The sequence below is a fragment of the Sphaeramia orbicularis genome, chromosome 4 (assembly GCF_902148855.1).
Source record: "Sphaeramia orbicularis chromosome 4, fSphaOr1.1, whole genome shotgun sequence".
Lineage (NCBI taxonomy): Eukaryota > Metazoa > Chordata > Actinopteri > Kurtiformes > Apogonidae > Sphaeramia > Sphaeramia orbicularis.
In genome coordinates, this window is record NC_043960.1 from 46930351 (window position 1) to 46952472 (window position 22122).

The window sequence follows — 22122 nt, forward strand, 5'->3', positions numbered from 1 at the left end:
AGGCGGGGGTTCGTTCCCCTGTCACCCTCATCCTCCGCCCCCCGGTACCGAATCCACAGGGTCCCGACCTCCAGCCCACACCGGGTCCGGGCGGGGGTTGTCCCGTGATATTGTTTAAAAAAAAAAAAAAAAAAATTAAAAAATGCAGGAAAAACAGAAGCTCACTGGCGGCTTTTGTTTAGTCAGCCGAAAACAATGTTTTAATAATAATTAGGTCCCATATTAGTGTTAATAAATATTTTCTAAATAAAGAACTACAGATACAGCCTGTCCAAGTAACAAACTAAAGTGTATAGGCTAAATCATATATGTATCAGTTACAGCAGAAACTGGTGAGAAAACTACAAATAAAAAGTATGCTTTTCTACTTCTAAATTATTGCCTAGTGATTCCATTGTATGATTCAAACAAACAAACAAACCTCACTATAAACAAAAACATAAAGTTCTATTTAAATGAGGTAGAATAAATTCATCATTCAGTACACTTAGTTTGTGCAAACTTTCAATAGGAAATTCCATCACTATTTGATTGGTACTATTACCACCATATGTCACTATTTACATACAAAACACTCATAGGTTGACAAAACCATTTATTCTCAGTAGTTCATATACTTTGTTGCGCCTTTATGGAATGTATTAGAAACATGTCCAAAAATATACAGATTCATTGAGTTTACTACTGAAACAATAAGCTATTAAAGGGCAGAACAAAAACAATAAGCACAGTAAACACAAATAAGATAACAAGCAGATTAAACTGCCATTTCCAATTCCGAAAATAAATATCTTCACTAAAGAGCTTTTCCGCAGCTTGATTCTTCTCACTACCATAAATACTATCCATAGAAACAAAATTCCAAAGGCATTAAGCAAATATTAAAACTTAAACCAAAGGCAGAATTTTTAAATCAAATCTAAACATCTTACATTTTCCACTTGTATCTGTAAATATTAAAAATATCTTTCCAATATTCATTCTGACAGAAAAGTCTGTCAGCCGTTCCTGTTACGGCAAAAAAAACAAAAAAAAACAAACCCTAAATCAAACTATGTTAATACAGCGCCACCTTGTGGCCACACGGTTTTTTGTGTTGCGTTTTTAATTGCTGGTTTTTAGTTTGTATGTGCATCTCATTATTTACAAGCATAATCATAATCTCCCTGCACTGAAATCTGTCATAACAGGTGAATTTATCTGTGCAATGAAAGACTTGGCCAGTTCTTCAAAATAATACAAAGGCAGAACTCATTTCAAGACCACAGGAACTAAAACATCAATTATATAAAGTTCCTTATTCCATTAGATAGCTGACTGTTCAAATAAATGTAAAACTGTATAATTAAAAATAATAATAATCATAATACTATTAATATTGTACCTGGTGTCTGACAAAGCTAACTGTACCCCTTTGAGTTAGTCAATTATCACTGAATCATGTCAATGCGCCAACAATCTGGGTGCAGCTACAACCTTTTCACTGCACTGATTTCATTTTGCAGCTGAAAATCACCAGCCACAACTCTTCACACTGGACATGAACAAAATAAAAATATTCAGGCTCACAAAAAACATTATGAACGTGCAAACTAGAGTGAACATTAGTACATTCAGAAGTCACAGATCATTAATTCCATAAAGGATTATTGTTTGCCATTTTCAACAATTTCTTTTATGGAAGTTCATCAAACTGCTGTTTAAGCTTTAGGGTGGTATAAACACCACCTTCCATTCTGTGCTTTAGAAAAAATGCTGCTGTTGTTTTGATGTTACAAAACGGCAGCCACTTTACAGAGCTCCTAAAGGTCAACAGAACATCAACCAGTTTCCATTTTCCAAAATCAATCTTATTGGCAGTGGAAATAAATAACACTGAAAATCTCTTTAACATCATATGAGTGTTCTTCATATTTGATAGTATTTAACAAACACAGTAAGTGCTCTATATTACTGTATATAAGAATACAACTCGGATGTATGTATTGTGTGTGTGTATTTAGCTGCCATATCATCTTTGCCACATGTTGGCACAAGTAAAGGTTCCACAGTTGAATATGGCTAAAGCAAAGGGAAAACATCTGAAAGATAAATAACACATGATATAAAAGTGTGCACATGTGGTTTCATGTGCACTTATACATTTTTTGCAACATAAAATAATTAAGGCATCGCTGTGGCTTTGCTGTTATAGTAAGGGACATTTTGGCACACAAGTACTGGATCGTCTTCCATACATCCATACACAGACTCAGTCATGACCTTGGAGCAATCAAATAAAACAAACATGAAAGGCGAAAATTTGTGACAGAAACAGAAAGGCTGGTTGAAATTACTCTATCCAGTGCTGGTCCTTGTCAGTAGTCAGAACATACTGGAGGTCACAGTCTGTCAATCTGCCATCAAGCCTCTTTCACAGCTCCACGAGCGAGGCTTCAGCAGCTCTAAGAAGGAATTCTGAAACCAAAAAAAACCCATGAGTGTTTGCCTTTAGTTACACTGGATTTCAGGGCTATGAGGACATAGATCACACTGCTGAGAGTGTTACAGTACCTCCTTGAGGGGGCAGTAGCGCTGTGCATACCACTCCTGAGAGTACAAACAGATGATGACTCCCTGACCCAGGAAGAGGGATGTCCACATGATAATGTTCCAGATTGGACCTTTTCTTTGGTCGTGCAGAATGAAATTGAACATCACTAGCAAGCATAAGAAAAATGATGAGATTATGGTAGGGTTTGTAACACAGACACAGTTTAAGTAGGCTAATCTTGGGCTTAACCCATAAAGACCCAAACATCCACCACCAACCAAAACCATCTACTGATGTAAAATGTTAAATACCTCTTGATTCATTAATCTTACATGCAAATAATTGGTGTAAAATGCAGTTTGTCATCTTTTCACGGTCATTGGATATGACCCATTCAGAGCCTCTATAATAAACATGGAAACATTGTCCTCTTCTACATCGATTCACCAGTAAAACCCATGGAGTTTGATAAAAGGCAGCGGATGATATAATAACCACTTTTGATATAATAACCACTGAATTTACTCTGTGCTTACTGAACAGCTACATGATCAGTAAATTAAACATAGGAAAATACAGAATTTACTCAGGATTGAAAAATGCAAAATGCAGAGAATATAATAAATGGTGAAAAATCACTTGGGAAAGACAAAAACATCATTTGGATGTTGTGACACAAATAGTTGTGGGTCTTTAAGGGTTAAATAAGTGATCGGCAGTAACAAAAAGCATAATAAATACTATTATGGTGGGTTTTGAAACACAGACACATGACAGCTTCTATTAGGTGGAGCTAAATAATCACCTGGTTCTCAACCAGTAAGTGAGTAAATGTGAAAATACTTATAAACACAGTGAGATGTAAAAACAGTGAAGTGTGTATTGGCCTCCTCTTACTTCCAAAGCACATGAAGAGGCAGAAAAGTACAGGATAGAAGAAGCCGAAGCAGACTGCAAGAATGTACTCATGAACGACAGCAGACACCGTGAACACAAACAGCATGGCTGCCGGACGAAAACGCTTCTGAGACATCTACGATAAAAACAAGGAAGAGAGAAAAGCAAGTCAGAACACATATGCCTACATTTGTGTAACTGGATCCACAAATACAGTAGAGTCGTGGACAGCTAATGGTGGGTTTTTAAAGGAAATAAGAACAATAGTTTGGTGTAGATGATAGGTGATAGATGGTAGGCAGTTTGACGGCCAATATCAACTCCTGAAACAGAGTCACAGTCACTATCTTTGACTCTGGATAAGTGTTGAACATTTGAGTCACAGACATAAAAATCTAAATAAATCTGAATCCATGAACATCAGCTTCAAAGTACTTACTAAATAAATCTGAACCTGCACATTAGTAATTTGAACATTATCCATTACCCACTATTAGAGCTGAGATAAGATGATCTACATTGGCCAGAGTCACTCCAACAGGTAAATTGCTGCTGTGTTTATGGTCCATGGGCCAGGCCAGGTAGTGGTACCACCAAAGGGGGCAAAACCTTTGTGGTGCCATTTTGTTAATAGGACATATATATGTGTATTAAACCATGATAGCCGTTCCAAATAAGTAGCTTAGTCATGATTATATGGTACCTCTTTTTTTTCCAAAAAATGTATCATAACGCTTTATGGTGTATGATGGTATTTCTGAATTATTCCACCTTTTCCAGTAAAAATGCTAGTGGAATTGGTCCAATATAAGGTTGTGACATTACATAATGCTTCTGCTTTTCAAATTTTAAAGGAAGATGTTACAATTAATTATTTCTTTCAAAAAATAGTATATGTGTTTTCATTCCATTCGAGCACCACATCCGAGGCAAGTAAATATCAATGCTTATTTAAGACTTAGTCAAGACATAGTTAAGATTGAAATAAGTGAAATGATGATAAATTCTCTTTTCATACAGAGAAAATGAAAGCAAGTCAAAGTTCTGGAGTGATCACAACAAAGACAGCAGTTTGATAATGACACAACTACGGAGCAGAAAACGAATGTACCATTTCATTTCATACATAAGAGCACACGTTATAGTGCCAATCCTGATGCAAACAGACAAGAAAAGAACACGTAAGATATTTTGGTGTCTTTGCAGGTCTGGACGCTAACTGAAAATAGACTCAGGGATGAGTGGCACAGCACCCAAGCAGGCACGCCTTAAATGCCTGATACAACTTTTGTCTCAGTTCCCAAATAAAATTTTCTCTCTATTTAACCTTTCTCAAGTGATTTATCACCATTTATCAGGATTTTATCCTCTGTGATTTGCATTTTTTCTGTGAAAATCAGGTATTTTCCTGTATTTAAAGACCCTGGTGCAAAAGTACTGGTATCATAAAAAAGTCTGTTAAAAAATATTTAGAGGGTGGACTTAGCTAAACAAGTACATCATGACTACAAGATTTACACTTCGGTTATTGCTAAGAGATATGAACAGTTTGTGGGAGACATTACTGATGAAGACCAAACGGGATTCATTAAAGGTCGCCAAACCAAAGATAATACACTACTCAAAAAAAGTTAAGGACCACTTTTTAATTTGTGTATAATTTTTTATATGAGGTATTCTACTTCTGGAAATACCCCAGTACAACTGTCCTGAATGTCCTCAAACACACTGTAATCAATTTCACACGATTGGATTCAATTGTTACATAATGTCTCTGGCATCATTGCACATCCTGAAATGAGGGCCTATAGGGGTGTCAGCTGACCACGTGAAGTGGTACAAAAGTGGGTGCAAAAGCATTTTCTGTCTTTAGTCTCCACAATCAGACAACTTGGTGACAACAGCAATGCCGAGACGCCACCTGAGTGAACCAGAAGTTGCCAGAGCCCTAGGGATGCTGGAAGCTGGCCTCAGTCAGCGAAGAGTAGCCGAAATGATGGGTGTGTCGCACAGTGTCATCTGCAGAGCAAACCAAAGACACCGAGAGACAGGGCTATACTCCGAGAGAGCCCGCAGTGGCCGACCAGTTGCAACAACCCCTAGAGATGATCGCTACTTGACGAATCTCAGCCTCCGCAACCGCTTTCACAGTGCACGTCGCCTCAATAATGACTTCGCTGCAGCAACTGGAGTGATTGTTTCCACTCAAACAATCCGTAACCGACTTCACCGAGCCAATATGCATGCCAGACGGCCAGCTCAGTGTGTCCCACTCACCCCTGCTCCCCCAGGGACCACGAAAAGACGAGTACGGTTGCCATAGGCGATGCCACCCCACACCATGATGCTGCCTCCTCCATAATGGTCATGTTCTGCAATACAGGGGTCGGCAAATCTCTCTCCTGGTTGCCTCCAGACTCTCACACGTCCATCATTGTGGTCAAGGGAGAATCTGCTCTCATCTGTGAACAGAACTCGGCGCCATTGCTGTTGGGTCCATCTGACATGCTCCTGAGCCCAGTTGAGACGGATTCTTCTGTGAGCAGGGGTGAGTGGGACACACTGAGCTGGCCTTCTGGCATGCATATTGGCTCGGTGAAGTCGGTTACAGATTGTTTGAGTGGAAACAATCACTGCAGTTGCTGCAGCGAAGTCATTATTGAGGCGACGTGCACTGTGAAAGCGGTTGCGGAGGCTGAGATTCGTCAAGTAGCGATCATCTCTAGGGGTTGTTGCAACTGGTCGGCCACTGCGGGCTCTCTCGGAGTATAGCCCTGTCTCTCGGTGTCTTTGGTTTGCTCTGCAGATGACACTGTGCGACACACCCATCATTTCGGCTACTCTTCGCTGACTGAGGCCAGCTTCCAGCATCCCTAGGGCTCTGGCAACTTCTGGTTCATTCAGGTGGCGTCTCGGCATTGCTGTTGTCACCAAGTTGTCTGATTGTGGAGACTAAAGACAGAAAATGCTTTTGCACCCACTTTTGTACCACTTCACGTGGTCAGCTGACACCCCTATAGGCCCTCATTTCAGGATGTGCAATGATGCCAGAGACATTATGCAACAATTGAATCCAATCGTGTGAAATTGATTACAGTGTGTTTGAGGACATTCAGGACAGTTGTACTGGGGTATTTCCAGAAGTAGAATACCTCATATAAAAAACTTATACACAAATTAAAAAGTGGTCCTTAACTTTTTTTGAGTAGTGTATTAGAAGGAGTCTTCACGTTATAGATCATACTAAAAAAGGGAAAAATAGAGCAGTACTTGTAGGTCTTGATGCAGAGAAAACATTTGATAGTGTTAGCTGGGTTTTCTTGTATGAAGTCTTAAAGAAATTTGGATTCAATGCAAAAGCTGTAGTGTGTTAAGACACTTTATCAGTCACCTACAGCTCGAATAAAAGTTAATGGTAATTTAACCGAAACCATACAACTCCAACGCTCAACTCGCCAAGGATATAGTGTATCTCCAACTCTATTTGCAATTTATATAGAACCTCTAGCACAATTTATTAGACAAAATGAAGAAATCAAGGGAGTACAGATTGGGAATGATTCACATGTTGTGGGACTCTTTGCAGATGATGTAATATGTTATTTAAAAGACCTAGAAAAATCTTTGCCCATTCTAATTCATAATTTGGAGGTATACGGGTTCTACTCTGGATACAAATTAAATTTGGCTAAGACACAAATATTAGCAATGAACTATTCCCCATTTGAAAATGTAAAGAGAAGATATAATCTGAATTGGAACTCCTCTACTATGTCCTATCTTAGAGTCACACTAACAAAAAGGTTTGATAAATTATATGATGTAACTAGAAGCACTCGGAGAGCGCAGACCTCCGCCAAGGCTTATCAGTGGCCCCCCCTGTGGGCCCCCCCCCACGCCAAGGAGGTTATGTTTTTGCCAGGGTTTGTTTGTTTGTTTGTCTGTCTGTCTGTCTGTCTGTCTGTCTGTCCGTTAGTGTGCAACATAACTCAAAAAGTTATGGACAGATTTTGATGAAATTTTCAGGGTTTGTTGGAAATGGCCCCCCCCCCGTGGCCCCCCCACCCCCGATCACCACCAAAATTTAATCATTTCTTCTTTATCCCATTTCCAACAAACCCTGAACATTTCATCAAAATCTGTCCATAACTTTTTGAGTTATGTTGCGGACGGACGGACGGACGGACGGACAGACGGACAGACAGACAGACAGACAGACAGACCCTGGCAAAAACATAACCTCCTTGGCGGAGGTAAATATTACCAAGGTGGACACGGAAATCAGGAGCGACATAGAAAGATGGGACTCTCTCTCCCTGGACTTTAGTTCCAGAATTGAGACTCTGAAAATGAATGTTTTGCCTCGTCTCCTTTACCTTATTCAGGCGCTACCCATTGAAATACCGGAAAAGCAGTTTAAGTTATGGGACAGACTTATATCAAGGTTCATTTGGAATGGTAAAAAACCTAGAATCAAATTTGAAAAACTACAAATTGGAAAAGATAATGGGGGCATGGGATTGCCCAGTTTTAAAGAATACTACCATGTGGCTCCAATAACTCCCATAATAAATTGGTGTGATGTAAATTATGATTCAAAATGGAAAAATATTGAACATGTGACACAGGGAAGAGAAATCTCAAGTATTATTGCAGAGACAGATACAGTCAAGAACAAACTCAACCAAGTGGATACAGTGACTAGTTTCACCTTAGGAACGTGGCTAAGTGTAATACGAAAATACAAATTAGAAAGGGAACTGCCTTTATTTCAATGGCCTGGTTATAATAAAAACTTTACCCCAGGTACCCAGGACCTGAGATATAAGCAGTGGATTAACAAAGGTATAACGGCTTGGTGTGTCCTAATTAAAGACGGCTGCTTTAAAAGTTTTCAAGAATTAAAACAGGAGTTTGACTTGGCAAATCAAGATCACTTTCAGCATCTACAACTAAGGGACTTTTATAACAAAAAAATAAAGCACAATTTTGATTCTAATAACAATGAGCTTGTAAAAATGATAATTGGAGTATATCATTCTAAAAAATACAAAATTATATCATCTCTTTACAAACATTTAATGGGGAAGAGAGGTTGGAACACTTTGGATGTGAAACAGAAATGGGAAAAAGAGCTAGGAATATGTGTCTCAGAGGAGAAATGGATCAATATCTGGAGAATTCAACAGTCAACCACTTCTTCAAGAACATGGAGGGAACATTGCTGGAAAAATATAATTAGATTTTTCATAACTCCTAAAATTAGAGCTAAATATATGTCCAGAGTTCAACCTTGATGGAGAGAATGTGAAGATATCAATGTAAATCATGCACATGTCTTTTGGTCATGTCCTAAACTTGCATCATTCTGGGATAATGTATGTTCAACAATTGTTAAGATATTGGGTCATGCAACTCCTAATAAATGTCTGGTGATGTATTTTGGATGTATTATTGGTAATAATGTAAGGAAAAATGATAGATATTTGTTTAAAATACTATTAGCATCCTGTAAAAAGGCCAGATCTGTAAAAAAAATTCTAATTCCAACTTCACATCATTGATACTTATCTATTGGATCAATCCACTTCCTATCTCTTATAATGGGAAAATTTTTCAAAGTCGCACCAAATCCAGAATCAGATCTGGATGGAAATAATCGCAATACCTTGTGTTGACATCATCATAAAGAAGCTGTATACCAAGTTTGAAGTCAACCAGAACAGTAGTTTGGGAGAAAAAGACGATTGAAATGTTTTCCCCATAAGAGCTCATATTAAATTTTCCGTAAGTTCCCGGATCCAGAAGAAGAGCCTGATTAGCATGTGGCCATTATGTTTTGGTCATCTCCCCATCAGGGCTGGACAGTAGAAATTTACACTTGACATTATTTATATTTACTGAGTTATTGCATCGATCCACTTCCTATTTCTTATAATGGGGAAATTTTTCAAAGTGGCACTAAATCCAGAATCAGATCCGGATCCAAATAATTTCACTAACTTTTGTTGACATCATCATAAAGAAGCTGTATACCAAGTTTGAAGTCAATCGGAATTGTAGTTTCGGAGAAGAAGACGATTGAAATTTTTGTAACAGACGACAGACGACGGATGACAGACGACGGACGACAACGGACACCGCATGACGACAATAGCTTACGGCCTGTCGGCCAGTAAACTAAAAGTGGACAATTTTCACTTCAACGTCACACTGCTAAAAATAATTGTTGGTCACAGGATTTATTGTGGTCAATGTACCCCATATGTCCCCTGTGTTTGTCTTGTTTTGAGATGTGCATAAAGTAAACAACAAAAATAAAGTTTAAAAAAAAAAAAAAAAAGAATTAAAAAAACAAACAAACAAATACATCATGTTTATATGCTCAACTTGAATTGTCCAAAAATGTGACTTTGGTACTTTTAGCACCACAGTCTTCATTTATTTTGATTTGATTTAGTGTTTTATTCCGAAGATGCAATGAAATTTAACATATATGCAACAAGCAAAACATAAATAATCATACAAATATCAACAATTATAACAATCTTAGACAGAAGAACAGCACAATAGTTTCATTTACATCCCCGAAAAGGGGTGGGAAGAAGTGCAACTTATTTAATCCCACCCCCTCACCAGAAAATATTATTAATAATAAATATTTATCTCCCTATTTTATGAATCATGTACTTTAGTCATCATGGAACTTGAGAAATAGTTACTTTTTCCTGTCAAATCTGCCATTGCCTAAACATAAACCCAGTGTGTCCATCCACTGTCACTGATCCAACTCCATGGGCTTTACTGGAGAATCAATGTTGTAGAAGATGAAGGTGTTTCCATGGTAACTACAGAGCCTCAGAACATCCAAATACGGTCATATCTGATGACCATAAAAAGATGAAGAACTGTATTTTACACCAATTATTTACATGTATTGATAGAATTAATGGATCAGTCAGTATTAAACAGTTTAGATCAGCAGATGCTTTTGGTCACATGCGTATATTTGGGTCTTTATGGGTTAATTATGCTCATAATGAAACTGCTAAACTATTATCTACATTTTACATTTTCTCCTAACCTTAAGGACTTTCTCTCACATTCACTTTACCACCTTATTTCACTTAACCTTAATTAAACTTAGCTTAGAGGAGAGACTATTCATCAACGAGACTGCAATATGTGTAATGCTGCAGTATGCGCTTATCTACTGTCTAAACTGTTTATTTTGGTTTATAGGTAACTCAGATCTTTGATAATAACAAAGAACTGGCCATGAATGTGGTGAATCTGTGTTGGTATTAACATTCCATACATTCAAATGACGTTTTATGACCTCTGATTTTCTCCCTTACAGTGGGTTTATTCAATGGCTGACAGCTAGGACTAAGTTACTACTCTGGAATGGCAATCATAGCAAAATATTATCTATAGATATAGGCCATTTCAAAATGCATCACTAGAACTTGCCCCCTTGGGTGGTACCAATATCCCAAATATCTGGTCTTGGCCCATGGACTATTAGGACAAACTCACCCACAGGAAGTCCCGGTACACATAGTAGTAGAGCCAGTCATGGACCACCACATTCCATGTGCGATAGTAATTGGCAAAAGAGGTTGAATTCCACCAATCCTGTCATGAAAATAAATTAAGTGGCATGTACAATAAAACAAAATGTCTAACTTTAAAATGAATTACATCAGTAATGCAGCACCTTATAAAACATCCTGTCAGCAAAGCGAAGCATCTCTGCAAACGCATTCAGCCAGCAGTGGAGGAAGGCGAAGAAGCCCAGAAAGAGAACTAAAACTCCTGCAACAAAAAGGAAAAAAAAAACATAACCAACTCCTCTGATATTCCATGAATGAATGGGTACATTATTTATATGAATGCGTCATCCTAGTGCTTACATGCACTTTATACGGTTTATCACGGTGCTCTTAGATTTGTGACAGACTTCAGAACACAAACTCATCACTGTGTTTCATATGATACAGATGGATGGACAGATCTTTTTAAGCGCAGACTGAAATGCTGGTTTTCTTTCTTTCTTTCTTTCTTTCTTTCTTTCTTTCTTTCTTTCTATCATCTATCTATCTATCTATCTATCTATCTATCTATCTATCTATCTATCTATCTATCTATCTATCTATCTATCTATCTATCTATCTATCAATTAATCAATCAATCAATCTATCTATCAATCTCTTTCTTTCTTTCTTTCTTTCTTTCTTTCTTTCTTTCTTTCTTTCTTTCTTTCTTTCTTTCTGCTTCCTTCATATTTACTGGTCTACATTTGTTGGAATGACTATAATAATTATAGTATCCGGTCCCAAGATCTGCTAACTCTAGGTGTTCTCAAAAGTTAGAACAGAATTGAGAAAGAAAGCTTTAAAATATTCTGGTTCCACTGCCTGGAATAACCTACAGAAGGTGATTAAATTAAAGGAGCTGTGTGTCTTTAAATACATTCAAAGCCATTTTAAAGGAATGGAAAAAGGATCTTTTGGATGTAGATGTTTTTCAAACTGATTGAATCGTGTTTTCTATTGAGATGCTTTTAAGGAACGTTGTTGTATACTTTTAGTACTTTTAAAATTATTGGCAGTGTTTTATATGTATGTTTTGATTTTGGTGTTTTATATATGGTTTTAGAATCGAGTTTTCCTATGTGCTTTATGTAGGTTTTCAGTGTGGATGTATGTCTGAAACTTCTGCTTTCTGTAACTTCTGCTGCTGCTGTCTTGGCCAGGACACTCTCCAAAAGAGATTTTTAATCTCAACAAGTAATTTTTTCCTGGTTAAATAAAGGAAAGTAGGTAGGTAAATTAAAAAATAAGATGAGTGTGTGTTTATCTCACCTGGAAGAATGGAGTTAAAGACACAGAGGACCATGGCCTTCAGGTCAAACAGCTGCAGACTGATGCTGCGGAACTGAGGGATGCACAGCCGCACAAACACATAATAGGCATAAAACAGACAGCCAAGTACCTGCAAGATAGGAAAGGAGAGAAATGTCAGTAACAAATGTCTGATTGTACAATTGGATTCTTCAGTAATATCATGTGGTACCTGAAGTAACTTTGTGGCAACATAACTCCACCTTATCACTGGATTTCTGCATTCAATAAAAACACAGTTTGATCAATCACAGCAGTGTTTTGAGTTTAGCTTACACAAAAAGACATCAGCCATTAAGACATTACATTTGGCCTTGAGATCTGATTCTATTAAAGGTTCACAACATAAGCACATGTATTGTTGTATACTACTGTTAACTGCAGGTAAATTGGGGCTCACAAGAAACTGGATGACAATCAGAAACAACTATCTGTGGACTGGATAAGAATGATCCACGATATTATAGAAAATTCATAATATAGAAAGTAACATTTATTTTAAGAGAAGAGTTTTATCTTTTTGAAAACTTTGTACTGAATATGTATCAGACATGTGTAAACTAGTGGATCGAAACCAAATCTCCTACTTTTAAAAGTGTTCTTTTGTTCAGTTTTTTAGGTTTTTTTGTCTATCCTCTTACAAAAAAAAACATGTATACATGTTCTAATTGAAAACATCAAAACAAAAACCCACTGGTTAAATACTGAAAGGTGTGTTAACCTTGGATACTTGTCCCGGTAGATAAGTGTGGGTACAAACAGGAAGTAAAGATACTGAGACACCTGAGGGGCCACTGGGCCGGGGCCTGGAAAACAAACAGAAAACAAAAAAGAGCAAAGTAAATGAGAGCAATCAAATTAACTAGTAAATACATAAAGTGTCAATGAAAATAAGTTGTTATAGAAAAGTTACAAACTGGTTTTGTCTTTAGTCCAAGCTAGGATTCTTGGCACATTTTCTCTGACAAAGGAGTGGGTTTTCATCATTAGACGCACCTATTATTAGAAAAATAATCAAAACTGAAAAATAGAGCATCTTAAAATATGTCCAGAGATTATTCAAGGGGGAAACTGTACGGCACATTTTAGAAAAGCCACTGGAGGTTCATTACAAAGGGAACATAAAGCAAATATGATGTACCTGCTCCAGGATGATGATGAAACGGGACGCAGGTGGTAAACTGTTGATCACCACCACATATGTAGGAAAGAAACCCAGACCCACAGCCTGGTAGAACAGAAACACAGAGCCAAACAGCAGACTGTACAGCCTGGGATAGGAGCCACACTGACTCTGTGACCAAAGATGGAACAGGCTGTATGGGACCAGCAAGGCTGACAAGAACATGCAAATCCAAGTGCACACCACAAGAGGAAGCTGTCCAAATGCATAGACCAACAGGTCAAAGTCCAGCACCAGTCTGAAAGGAATACAGATGAAACAAGGTTCTGCTCACTGCAAATTATTTCATATTGATGACAATTACCTATTTGATCAACAAAAGCCAAAATCAAACAGACAGGATGATAATTTTTTGCATCAACTGATTTAAGAGACAAGCTGATAAACACAAAAGGACATTTGTAGTAGGAGTCTACATTACCTGCCTTCATCAAGAAAATCTACTACTAATGTGCTGAGGATAAAGAGAATAAGCAGGGCGATAAACATGTGGTAGATTGTCCTGATGTGGTTCACCTCAAACAGTTCACTGAGGAAAGATAACGATAAAGAGTCAAATTCACTGACGAAAATAATTTAACAACGCATTTCAGCCACCAGTTTGCATTTCACATCATCAGGACTTACTCTAAGAGTGACCTGCGACTGACAAACTGTTTGCCCTGGCCATGAGGAGGCCGGAAAAGCCTAGAAAAGAAAGATGGGTGATCAGCGACATGAAGAGGTACACGCTTATGTACCACAGCCCTACACATGCGGTATTTAAAGCAACCTGATGAGTTGATAAGCAGTACCTGAGTTTATTTCTCTCCTTGTCTGAAAGCGGGGGGGAGAAGCCAGCAGGGACAGGGGCGGGTTCGAGGCTGGCCGACTCCTCAATAAGACTGTCCATGAAGTCACTGATGTGGCCGTCAAACTGACGCATTAGGTCACTCTTCAAGAACTGAATGACAGAAAGAAACACAGACAGTTTTCAGTCTACAGATACTTAGGTCCAGTGTGTAACATTTAGGGGGAATTTCTAATCACAAAAATCGAGTATACTTCATGCTCACTTAATTATTCTATATTTACATCAGTTTTTTTGGATCTTTATTGGGCAATAATTATATCCATTACAGCGAAATACAAGTGAAGTCTGCTGCAGTAGCACTGGAGTCTGTATATTCCTCCTGCACCTGTACATATTAAAGTGAACACAGAGAATAACCCATTTCCCCCAGAATTAACATAGTATTCTGATTTTACTCGCTATAATGTCCTCATTAGCGTATTATCACGACTGAATCATTGCTGGCACAAGTTTGAGAAGATATTTTGAAGAGTTGCAGTGAAAATACAGGAAGAAAGAATAAAGTCGTGTCCATAAACTGGTATTGTTGTAGATTAAGTAGATTCTATTATGTTGTTGGCAAAATGCGCAATGGGACACAACTAATAAAAATAGTACCAATGGCCCTGTAGCTTACTGGCCAAATTAAAAGCTTTGGGAAATGTATCCAGATGCCATCTATTATTACCCAGTTATGTGTATTTATTATATTACAGAAATAGCCCATGTTTTGGTCCTATTCCAATCAGATCTGTAAAAAATTCAAATTCCAACTTCATATCATTGATACTTACTGATTTATTGTATCAATCCACTTCCTATCTCTTATAATGGGAAAATTTTTCAAAGTCGCACCAAATCCAGAATCAGATCTGGATAGAAATAATTTCAATACCTTGTGTTGACATCATCATAAAGAAGCTGTATACCGAGTTTGAAGTCAATCAGAGCTGTAGTTTCGGAGAAGAAGATGATTGAAATTTTTTCCCCATAAGAGCCCATGTTAAATTTTCCATAAGGAGATCCTGATCAGCATGTGGACATTATGTCTTGGTCATCTCCCCATCAGGGCTGGACTGTAGAAATTTCAACTTGATATCATTTATATTTTTACTGAGTTATTGCATCGATCCACTTCCTATCTCTTATAATGGGGAAATTTTTCAAAGTGGCACCAAATCCAGAATCAGATCCGGATTCAAATAATTTCACTAACTTTTGTTGACATCATCATAAAGAAGCTGTATACCAAGTTTGAAGTCAATCGGAATTGTAGTTTCAGAGAAGAAGACGATTGTAAGTTTTATAAAGGACGACAGGCGATGACAGACGCAACATGACGACAATAGCTTACGGCCTGTCGGCCAGTAAGCTAAAAAAATACAAGATGTATGAAGAGATTAGTTTATCCCTGAAGACATCAGGGAACAGTATGTGAATCAGTCCCATTAGAATCCATTTGAAAAATAGTGTTTCAATTTCCTACTATTCCCATATTCACTGTTTTTAGAACAAGGAAAAGGATTTACACTCACACAGTGGCAGGTATATTATTTGGTTGGAAACTGCAAATTCATCACCAGATGACAATAAATATGACACATGAACAGCTATTAAATACTCAGATGTTTCAAAGGCAATTATTATGTTGTTCTGAGCATTTATTCTGGTTTTTAACCCTTTCATACATGACGTTACTCCAGTGGACAGTAATTCAGTCTTAATTAAAGCTACATTATTTGCAGTAATGACTCCAACTCTTAACTGTTGAGTGTTTTCAAATATTTGTTATTTTCACTTTACTGTAAATGCTGTGACACTTTCATTTCCCCACTGTAGGATAATAAAGTTTCATCATATATAATCTTATCCAAATATGTTGTTTAATGAATCCAAAACATGTGGTCACAAAGATTTTCTCTAATGCCCTTTAGTGAAGGGAACAGTTTATTCACAGTTTAATCCTCATGGTTTTTGTCACTTTGTTTCATTCACCACTGTGGACAGTTACATTTTACACAGAAATGGTGTAAAAAGGTTTTCTAAAATCAGCAATATGTTTAATGGATATGTTTAAGTTTAAAAACTGTTGATGCATGGAATCCACTACAGTGAAGAGCTGTGTATTGATAAAGAAATAAGATATTGAAAAAATCCAAATGGATATTTTTTGTGTCAAAATTACCATTCGTTTATTAACAATTCATGCATGAACAGGTTAATAGTGAAAATATCCATGTTTATGACAGTACTGACACAGCTTTAAATTTCATATCATAAAATCTTTTGATCCACAGAAAGTAAATAACATTATTTTAAAGAATTTTAAGTCATCTGTTGTTTCTTCATCACACACTTCATCAGTTCCAGTTCACAGCCAAGTCATGTTTCCTATTTTAGATTCTGTAACATGCACACTATCCAATGACACTGACTGATCAAACAACATCTGAGAGTGTAAAAGGAAACTGATACTGCAACACAATAAAAAGTGGCCCATTTAAACACGACTTTTTCTTCAAATGCTTATTGTCTCATTACCTCGGCTTTTCTTTTCAGCTGGAGCTTTTTGCTGATCACATGCTCCACCTCTATTTTTCCTGTAATTAAAAAGAGAAGGAGGTTTTAGTTTGTAACCTGCTGCTTTGTAAATGGAACAGAAGGCTTTAGACACCCAGACAAATAATAGAGTTGACAGAGCTGCCAGGTTACGTTGACCGAAACCTGGAAAAGCAAACAGCAATTCAGACCAAGTCAAATATATTTAGAAATGACATAGACAGATAACGTCTGTGGGGCATTTGAGGAGATGGCTCATAAAGAAAGCCACTTCCACATACTGTACATATGTACACAAATACAAACTGATTCTGTTTTAGTGGTTCATAGTCACAACTGCAACCTGCAACACACTGTACATTTGAGTCATCTTCGTGCAAAAGTGCAGTTGTCTGAAAAAAAGCAGAAGTCATATTACAGTGTTGTGAAATCCAAAAAGTGACAGATTTATGGGAGTAGCGGTCACGTACAAACTCTAGTGTCCATGTCTTCACTGTCTCATGTGGTTACAGGTTACTGTAGTGCAGTTTATTTTGAACAGATGACTGATGATGAACAGGTTAGTTCAGTTATTGAGGTCAATTACACTAAGAGTCTAGTAACAATCAGCTGCTGCGTTCCATCCATCTACCAGGATGTCAGCAATAAAAGAGAAAAAAAAACACACTCCTAAAACCTTTCGGCTCAGACAAAACAAATAAATGACACTGACATAATTTCCCAGTAACACTAAGTAGTGTTAAAGACTTCAGCTTCTTAATCAATTTGCTGTACTGTGGAATGTTGAAAAAAAAAAAAAAAAAAAAAAAAACATCTACAAAATTTGATTCCAGTTACTTAAATTTCAGTATATTCTGATTTCTGTTACTGAGCTAAAGGAAACACTGATCAACACTTTTCAGCAATTTGTGACATTTATACATGAAACAACTAATTAATTTAGTGAAAAGGTAATTGAAAAATTATTTGACAGTGAAAATAACCAGTAGGTGTAGTCCTACTACATATTTTACTGAACGCTTTTTCTGAAACTACCAATACTTTTAGTCAACACATTTACTGAGGGTGACAAACTGAAGACATAAACTCTGCTCTGTATAAAAAACACTATTTGTATAATTTAACATTATCTGCTTTTTTCTTAGCCTTTATTTAACCAGGAAGTCCCTTGAGAAAAAAAAAAAAATCTTATTTTGGAGGGGCACCTGGCCAAGAGGCACAGTAGGAAAAATACAAAGGAACAGACACAATAAAAACTTACATACAATTAAGACAACATAAAATCATTTAAATCAACCCAACATCATGAGATGTAAATTAAATGTTATGGTCAAACCCAAAAAAGGTTAGATTTAAGCAACCTCTTTTCTGTTCTTAGTTTTAAGTTCAAATGTTTTCATGCTCATGTTGGTTTTTGTTGTTTGTTCATTTTTTGTTTGTTGTTGTCATTTTGGTTGATACAATTTAAGCAAATTTTCCTTATAATTTGGTTGTTTGGGGGGGCACAAATGTTTTCATTCTCATGTTTAGTGTTATTTTGCCAATTTTTTTGGTGTAGTACTTAAATAAATCTGAGCTGAGTTTTTAAATTGGATTAATAATTATTACACAGAAAAAACTAAACCCCCCAGTGTTTTTCATTTATACCATGAGTGTGGAAATGGAGCATCATATGTTAATGCTACCACTAAAACAGATTTTTCTGTTTAGTGACAAGTAATAATTTATACAAATAACAAATAAATAATTTGACATCTTAAACCTTAAAGACCCAAACAGCCACTGGCAACCATATTCATTTACTGATGGAAATGTCTGATAACTGTTGATCTACTATAGATCTATCTATATGTTGAAATAATTCAGGTAAAATGTAGTTTATCATCTTTTCATGGTCATCAGATATGATCCATTTGGATGTTCAGAGGCTTTGTAGTGAATGCAAAAACAATGTCATCTTCTACAACATTGATTCACCAGTAAAACCAGTGAAGTTTGACACATTGGATTGAGACACTTGGTTTATGTTCAGTAAATGACACATTTGTTTTTCTTCAGTTTTTGCTGTTTTTGATACAATAACTTATGAATTTACTCTAAGCTTTTATGAACATCTACATGATCAGTAAATTAAATATAGGAAAATACATGATTTTCACACAAAAAAACTCAACACAAAATACAGAGGATAATATTATAATAAATGTGATAAATCACTTAAGAAAGGTTAAATACAGAGAAAAATGTAATTTGGGAACTGCCACAAACGTAGCATTGTGTCTTTTTTGGGTTAATCAAGAAACAATAATGCAATTTACTATCATTTGGGTTAAAGAGCTTCTACATACTGGTGTATTAACCACTGCAGAAACACTAAACATGATTATGGTAATTATCAATGCAGTTAATTTAGGGCAGCTGTGGCATAAATCTTCCATGGGTGGTTAAGGACTGTGACCCTTCAGCTGAACCAGAGGTTACCAAAGGTTACAGCTCCTTACTTCAGGAAATCACATGACAGACTCAGTGAGTACTGTTTACAGGAAAAAACTTCTGAACTTAAGACAAGGATGAGTCAACATGCCCAAAGTATTGACAGCAGGTGTAATAGAGGTCAGTGTCCTGTGTCTTCGGGCTGATGCTGAGGGTTTTCTCACCGTTGCTCTTCATGCGACTGTCCCCGTTGCCTTGCTGACCGTTCTCTCCGTCCACCACAGAGGAGTCCAGGTCGGGGAAGGTCGGCATCTTCGGAACGGTTCGGCATCGGGACCGGAGGACCACATCATCCCCACCGTCCATCCTACACTCACACACGACAGGAAGCTAAAGGAAGAAGGTTTACAATGACCCGGACACAGGCAGGGAAAACAAGAGAAGACATGCAACTTCACACGCTGCGGAATGCCAAGGATTCAGACAGACAACGCAACCCCAGTTGACAATAAATCAGTCTCACATGATGTATAGTTAGTATAGTTAGCTAGCATCCAATGTTAGCACTAGTCTACAGGTTTGACAACAGCAGACAATTAATAAGCTATCTAGGCAGTGTTTTACCGACAAACACCTGATTTAGTAGAGATGCCTGACGAAATTATTCTGACTTCATTCCTCTACCTGGATAAAAGCTAACAGAGGTATTAGCCAACTTGTTGACATCTGTCGTTAGCCGCCACGGAACAGGTTGACAAAAACGCTGACTGACTGAACCAAATAAAACACACACACACATATATATAAATATGTGTGTATAAATGCCACTTTCTTGGACACTCACACACTCAGCCGTGGGTCTGTCCTCACTATCCAATCTGTCCCCGCTGTTACCGTGTCCAAACCCGGACGTGTGCTTCGGTTCAGTCACAAGTCAGAGTTGCTGCTCACCTTCACCATTCAATAAAAACTGAGGCGATGATGAACAGGACGGAGCGCTCTGATTGGCCCAAAATCTCTCCTCCTTTTGACGTCATCAGACCACTGATCCTGACCCAGTGCTTGTAACACACTGAGTTCTGATGATGAAGCATGACTTAATACACTGAGTAGATTATTTCAGTTATATATTACGAAACACTTCACATGTGGTCTGAATAGACACTTATATAAAGGATAGTAGACTCAAATATGACTAGATATAAATGAGTCCAAAATAGGGGAGACCGGGTATGATTAGAACACGTTCTCCGACACTCACTAGTGGAGAGACAGCGAGTGCCTATTGAGGCACCGACACCGCCGGTGGCTCACTTCCGGTACCACGGCTCGGTTCCGCGGCACCTCGGCTCGAAGTGCCGGTGGTGCTGCGGCACTTCGGTCCGAGGTGCTCCTCGGGGCCAACGCTAGGTGCCATGGCACCGCAGTACCACGGCTCGGTGCCAGGTGCCACAGCTCGGTGCCACAGCTCGGTGCCAGGTGCCATGGTGTGGTGCCAAGGGTTCCTATCAATTACATTGGACTGTGAGCTCAGGAAGCACCTTGTTCGGAGCGGTGTTTTGAACCATGTCAGTGCTACATAGAGGAGTTCCAACTCACTACCAGCAGAAGGTGTACTTGCGCAAACAGATTCACATATTATAAACACTGACTTCGTTGTTGTGTTTGCACGGTGATTGTCATATTCTTCCCACTATTTTTTGGCAACCCTTTAACGAAAACGTGAATAATAACACCTTTTGGGAAAACTGGGGCCTGTATAATCCTAATACAATCCAATGTCATAGATATGCAATGGAAAATGTTTGAGGGGGAAAAAGGAGCAGTTTGTCATGAAAAGAACAAGGTATAAGCAATGGCTGAGTGCATGACAAGAAGAAGAAGACAGAAGGAACACAATAAAATTGAAATAATTGATACTGGTCAAATCCAATCAAATTTTATTTATATAGCACCAAATCATAACAAAAGTTATCTCATGACACTTTACAAATAGAGCCGGTCGAAACCAGACGCTCAAGCCAATTTGCAGAAACCCAAAAGAATCCTCCAGGAACAAACACTTGGGGCTGGTGACAGTGGCGAGGAAAAACTTCCTTTTAACAGCAGAAACTGTCTGCCTTGACCAGTTGGAGTAAGAGAGAGAAGGGGGGGTAGGGCGTGAATGCAATTGATACACAGATAACTGAACTAGAACTGACAAAAGTAGAAACCGTGATCAGTGTTGGCGCTAACCTTTGTATGAAATGTTAACAAGCTTTAAACGGGATTCTAGTGAATTGATATGTTTATTTCATGTCTTTGTCCACCACATTCTCGAACTCGGACATACAGTATGCATCCGATGTAAACAGAGTCTGGCCGACCTGGCAGCCACATTTCAGGGTCGCTATCCTAAGCCCAGTGAACATGTTTCAACATTGTACCAATAAACGTTTCTTTTTTTTTTTTTTTTTTTTTAACCCATCCTCCACCCCCTAATAGACCATTACACTGACTAAAACAATATTATTCCCAGCCCTAACTGTCGCAAAGAAGACAATCGTTCTCCACTGGAAAACCAGAAATCAGCTAAATATTCCACACTGGAAGAACCTGTTAACTACAACAGCATATTAGGGCCACATAAGAAAATAAAAACACTTGTCACTACGAGAATAAAGTCGTAAAATATCGAGATGAAACCTGTATTTTCATGAGAGTAAAGTCGAACACAAAAAGTCAGAATTTTACGAGAATAAAGTAATATATTGAGAATGAAAGTCATAATATTGAGGGA

General features: G+C 37.7%; 1 protein-coding gene across 2 annotated transcripts; it reads right to left on the minus strand.

Moving 5' to 3' along the window:
- Positions 1-582: 582 nt before the first annotated feature.
- On the minus strand, positions 583-20290 carry soat1 (sterol O-acyltransferase 1). 2 transcript variants are annotated; one of them, XM_030132983.1, is made up of 16 exons: positions 20190-20290; positions 19568-19710; positions 16893-16951; positions 14314-14462; positions 14147-14206; positions 13941-14048; positions 13478-13757; positions 13254-13332; positions 13058-13142; positions 12509-12554; positions 12298-12427; positions 11151-11248; positions 10970-11068; positions 3431-3566; positions 2554-2699; positions 583-2457 (listed from the first exon to the last, which is right to left on the minus strand). In XM_030132983.1, exons 2-16 carry the CDS (start codon positions 19707-19709, stop codon positions 2392-2394), a joined length of 1683 nt encoding a protein of 560 aa, XP_029988843.1. In that variant the 5' UTR covers position 19710; positions 20190-20290; the 3' UTR covers positions 583-2391. The 2 variants fall into 2 exon arrangements, with proteins under 2 accessions (XP_029988843.1, XP_029988842.1); XM_030132982.1 differs by having other exon boundaries at positions 19568-19733; positions 20188-20290.
- Positions 20291-22122: the final 1832 nt, after the last annotated feature.

Coding starts and splice junctions, on each gene's coding strand:
- soat1 (XM_030132983.1), bottom strand. CDS start 19,709: ATGGACGGTGGGGATGATGTGGTCCTCCGGTCCCGATGCCGAACCGTT. Junction 14,207..14,313: donor AAGGAGAGAAATAAACTCAG/GTACTGCTTATC, acceptor TTTCTTTTCTAG/GCTTTTCCGGCCTCCTCATG. Junction 14,049..14,146: donor AGTCGCAGGTCACTCTTAGA/GTAAGTCCTGAT, acceptor ATCTTTCCTCAG/TGAACTGTTTGAGGTGAACC.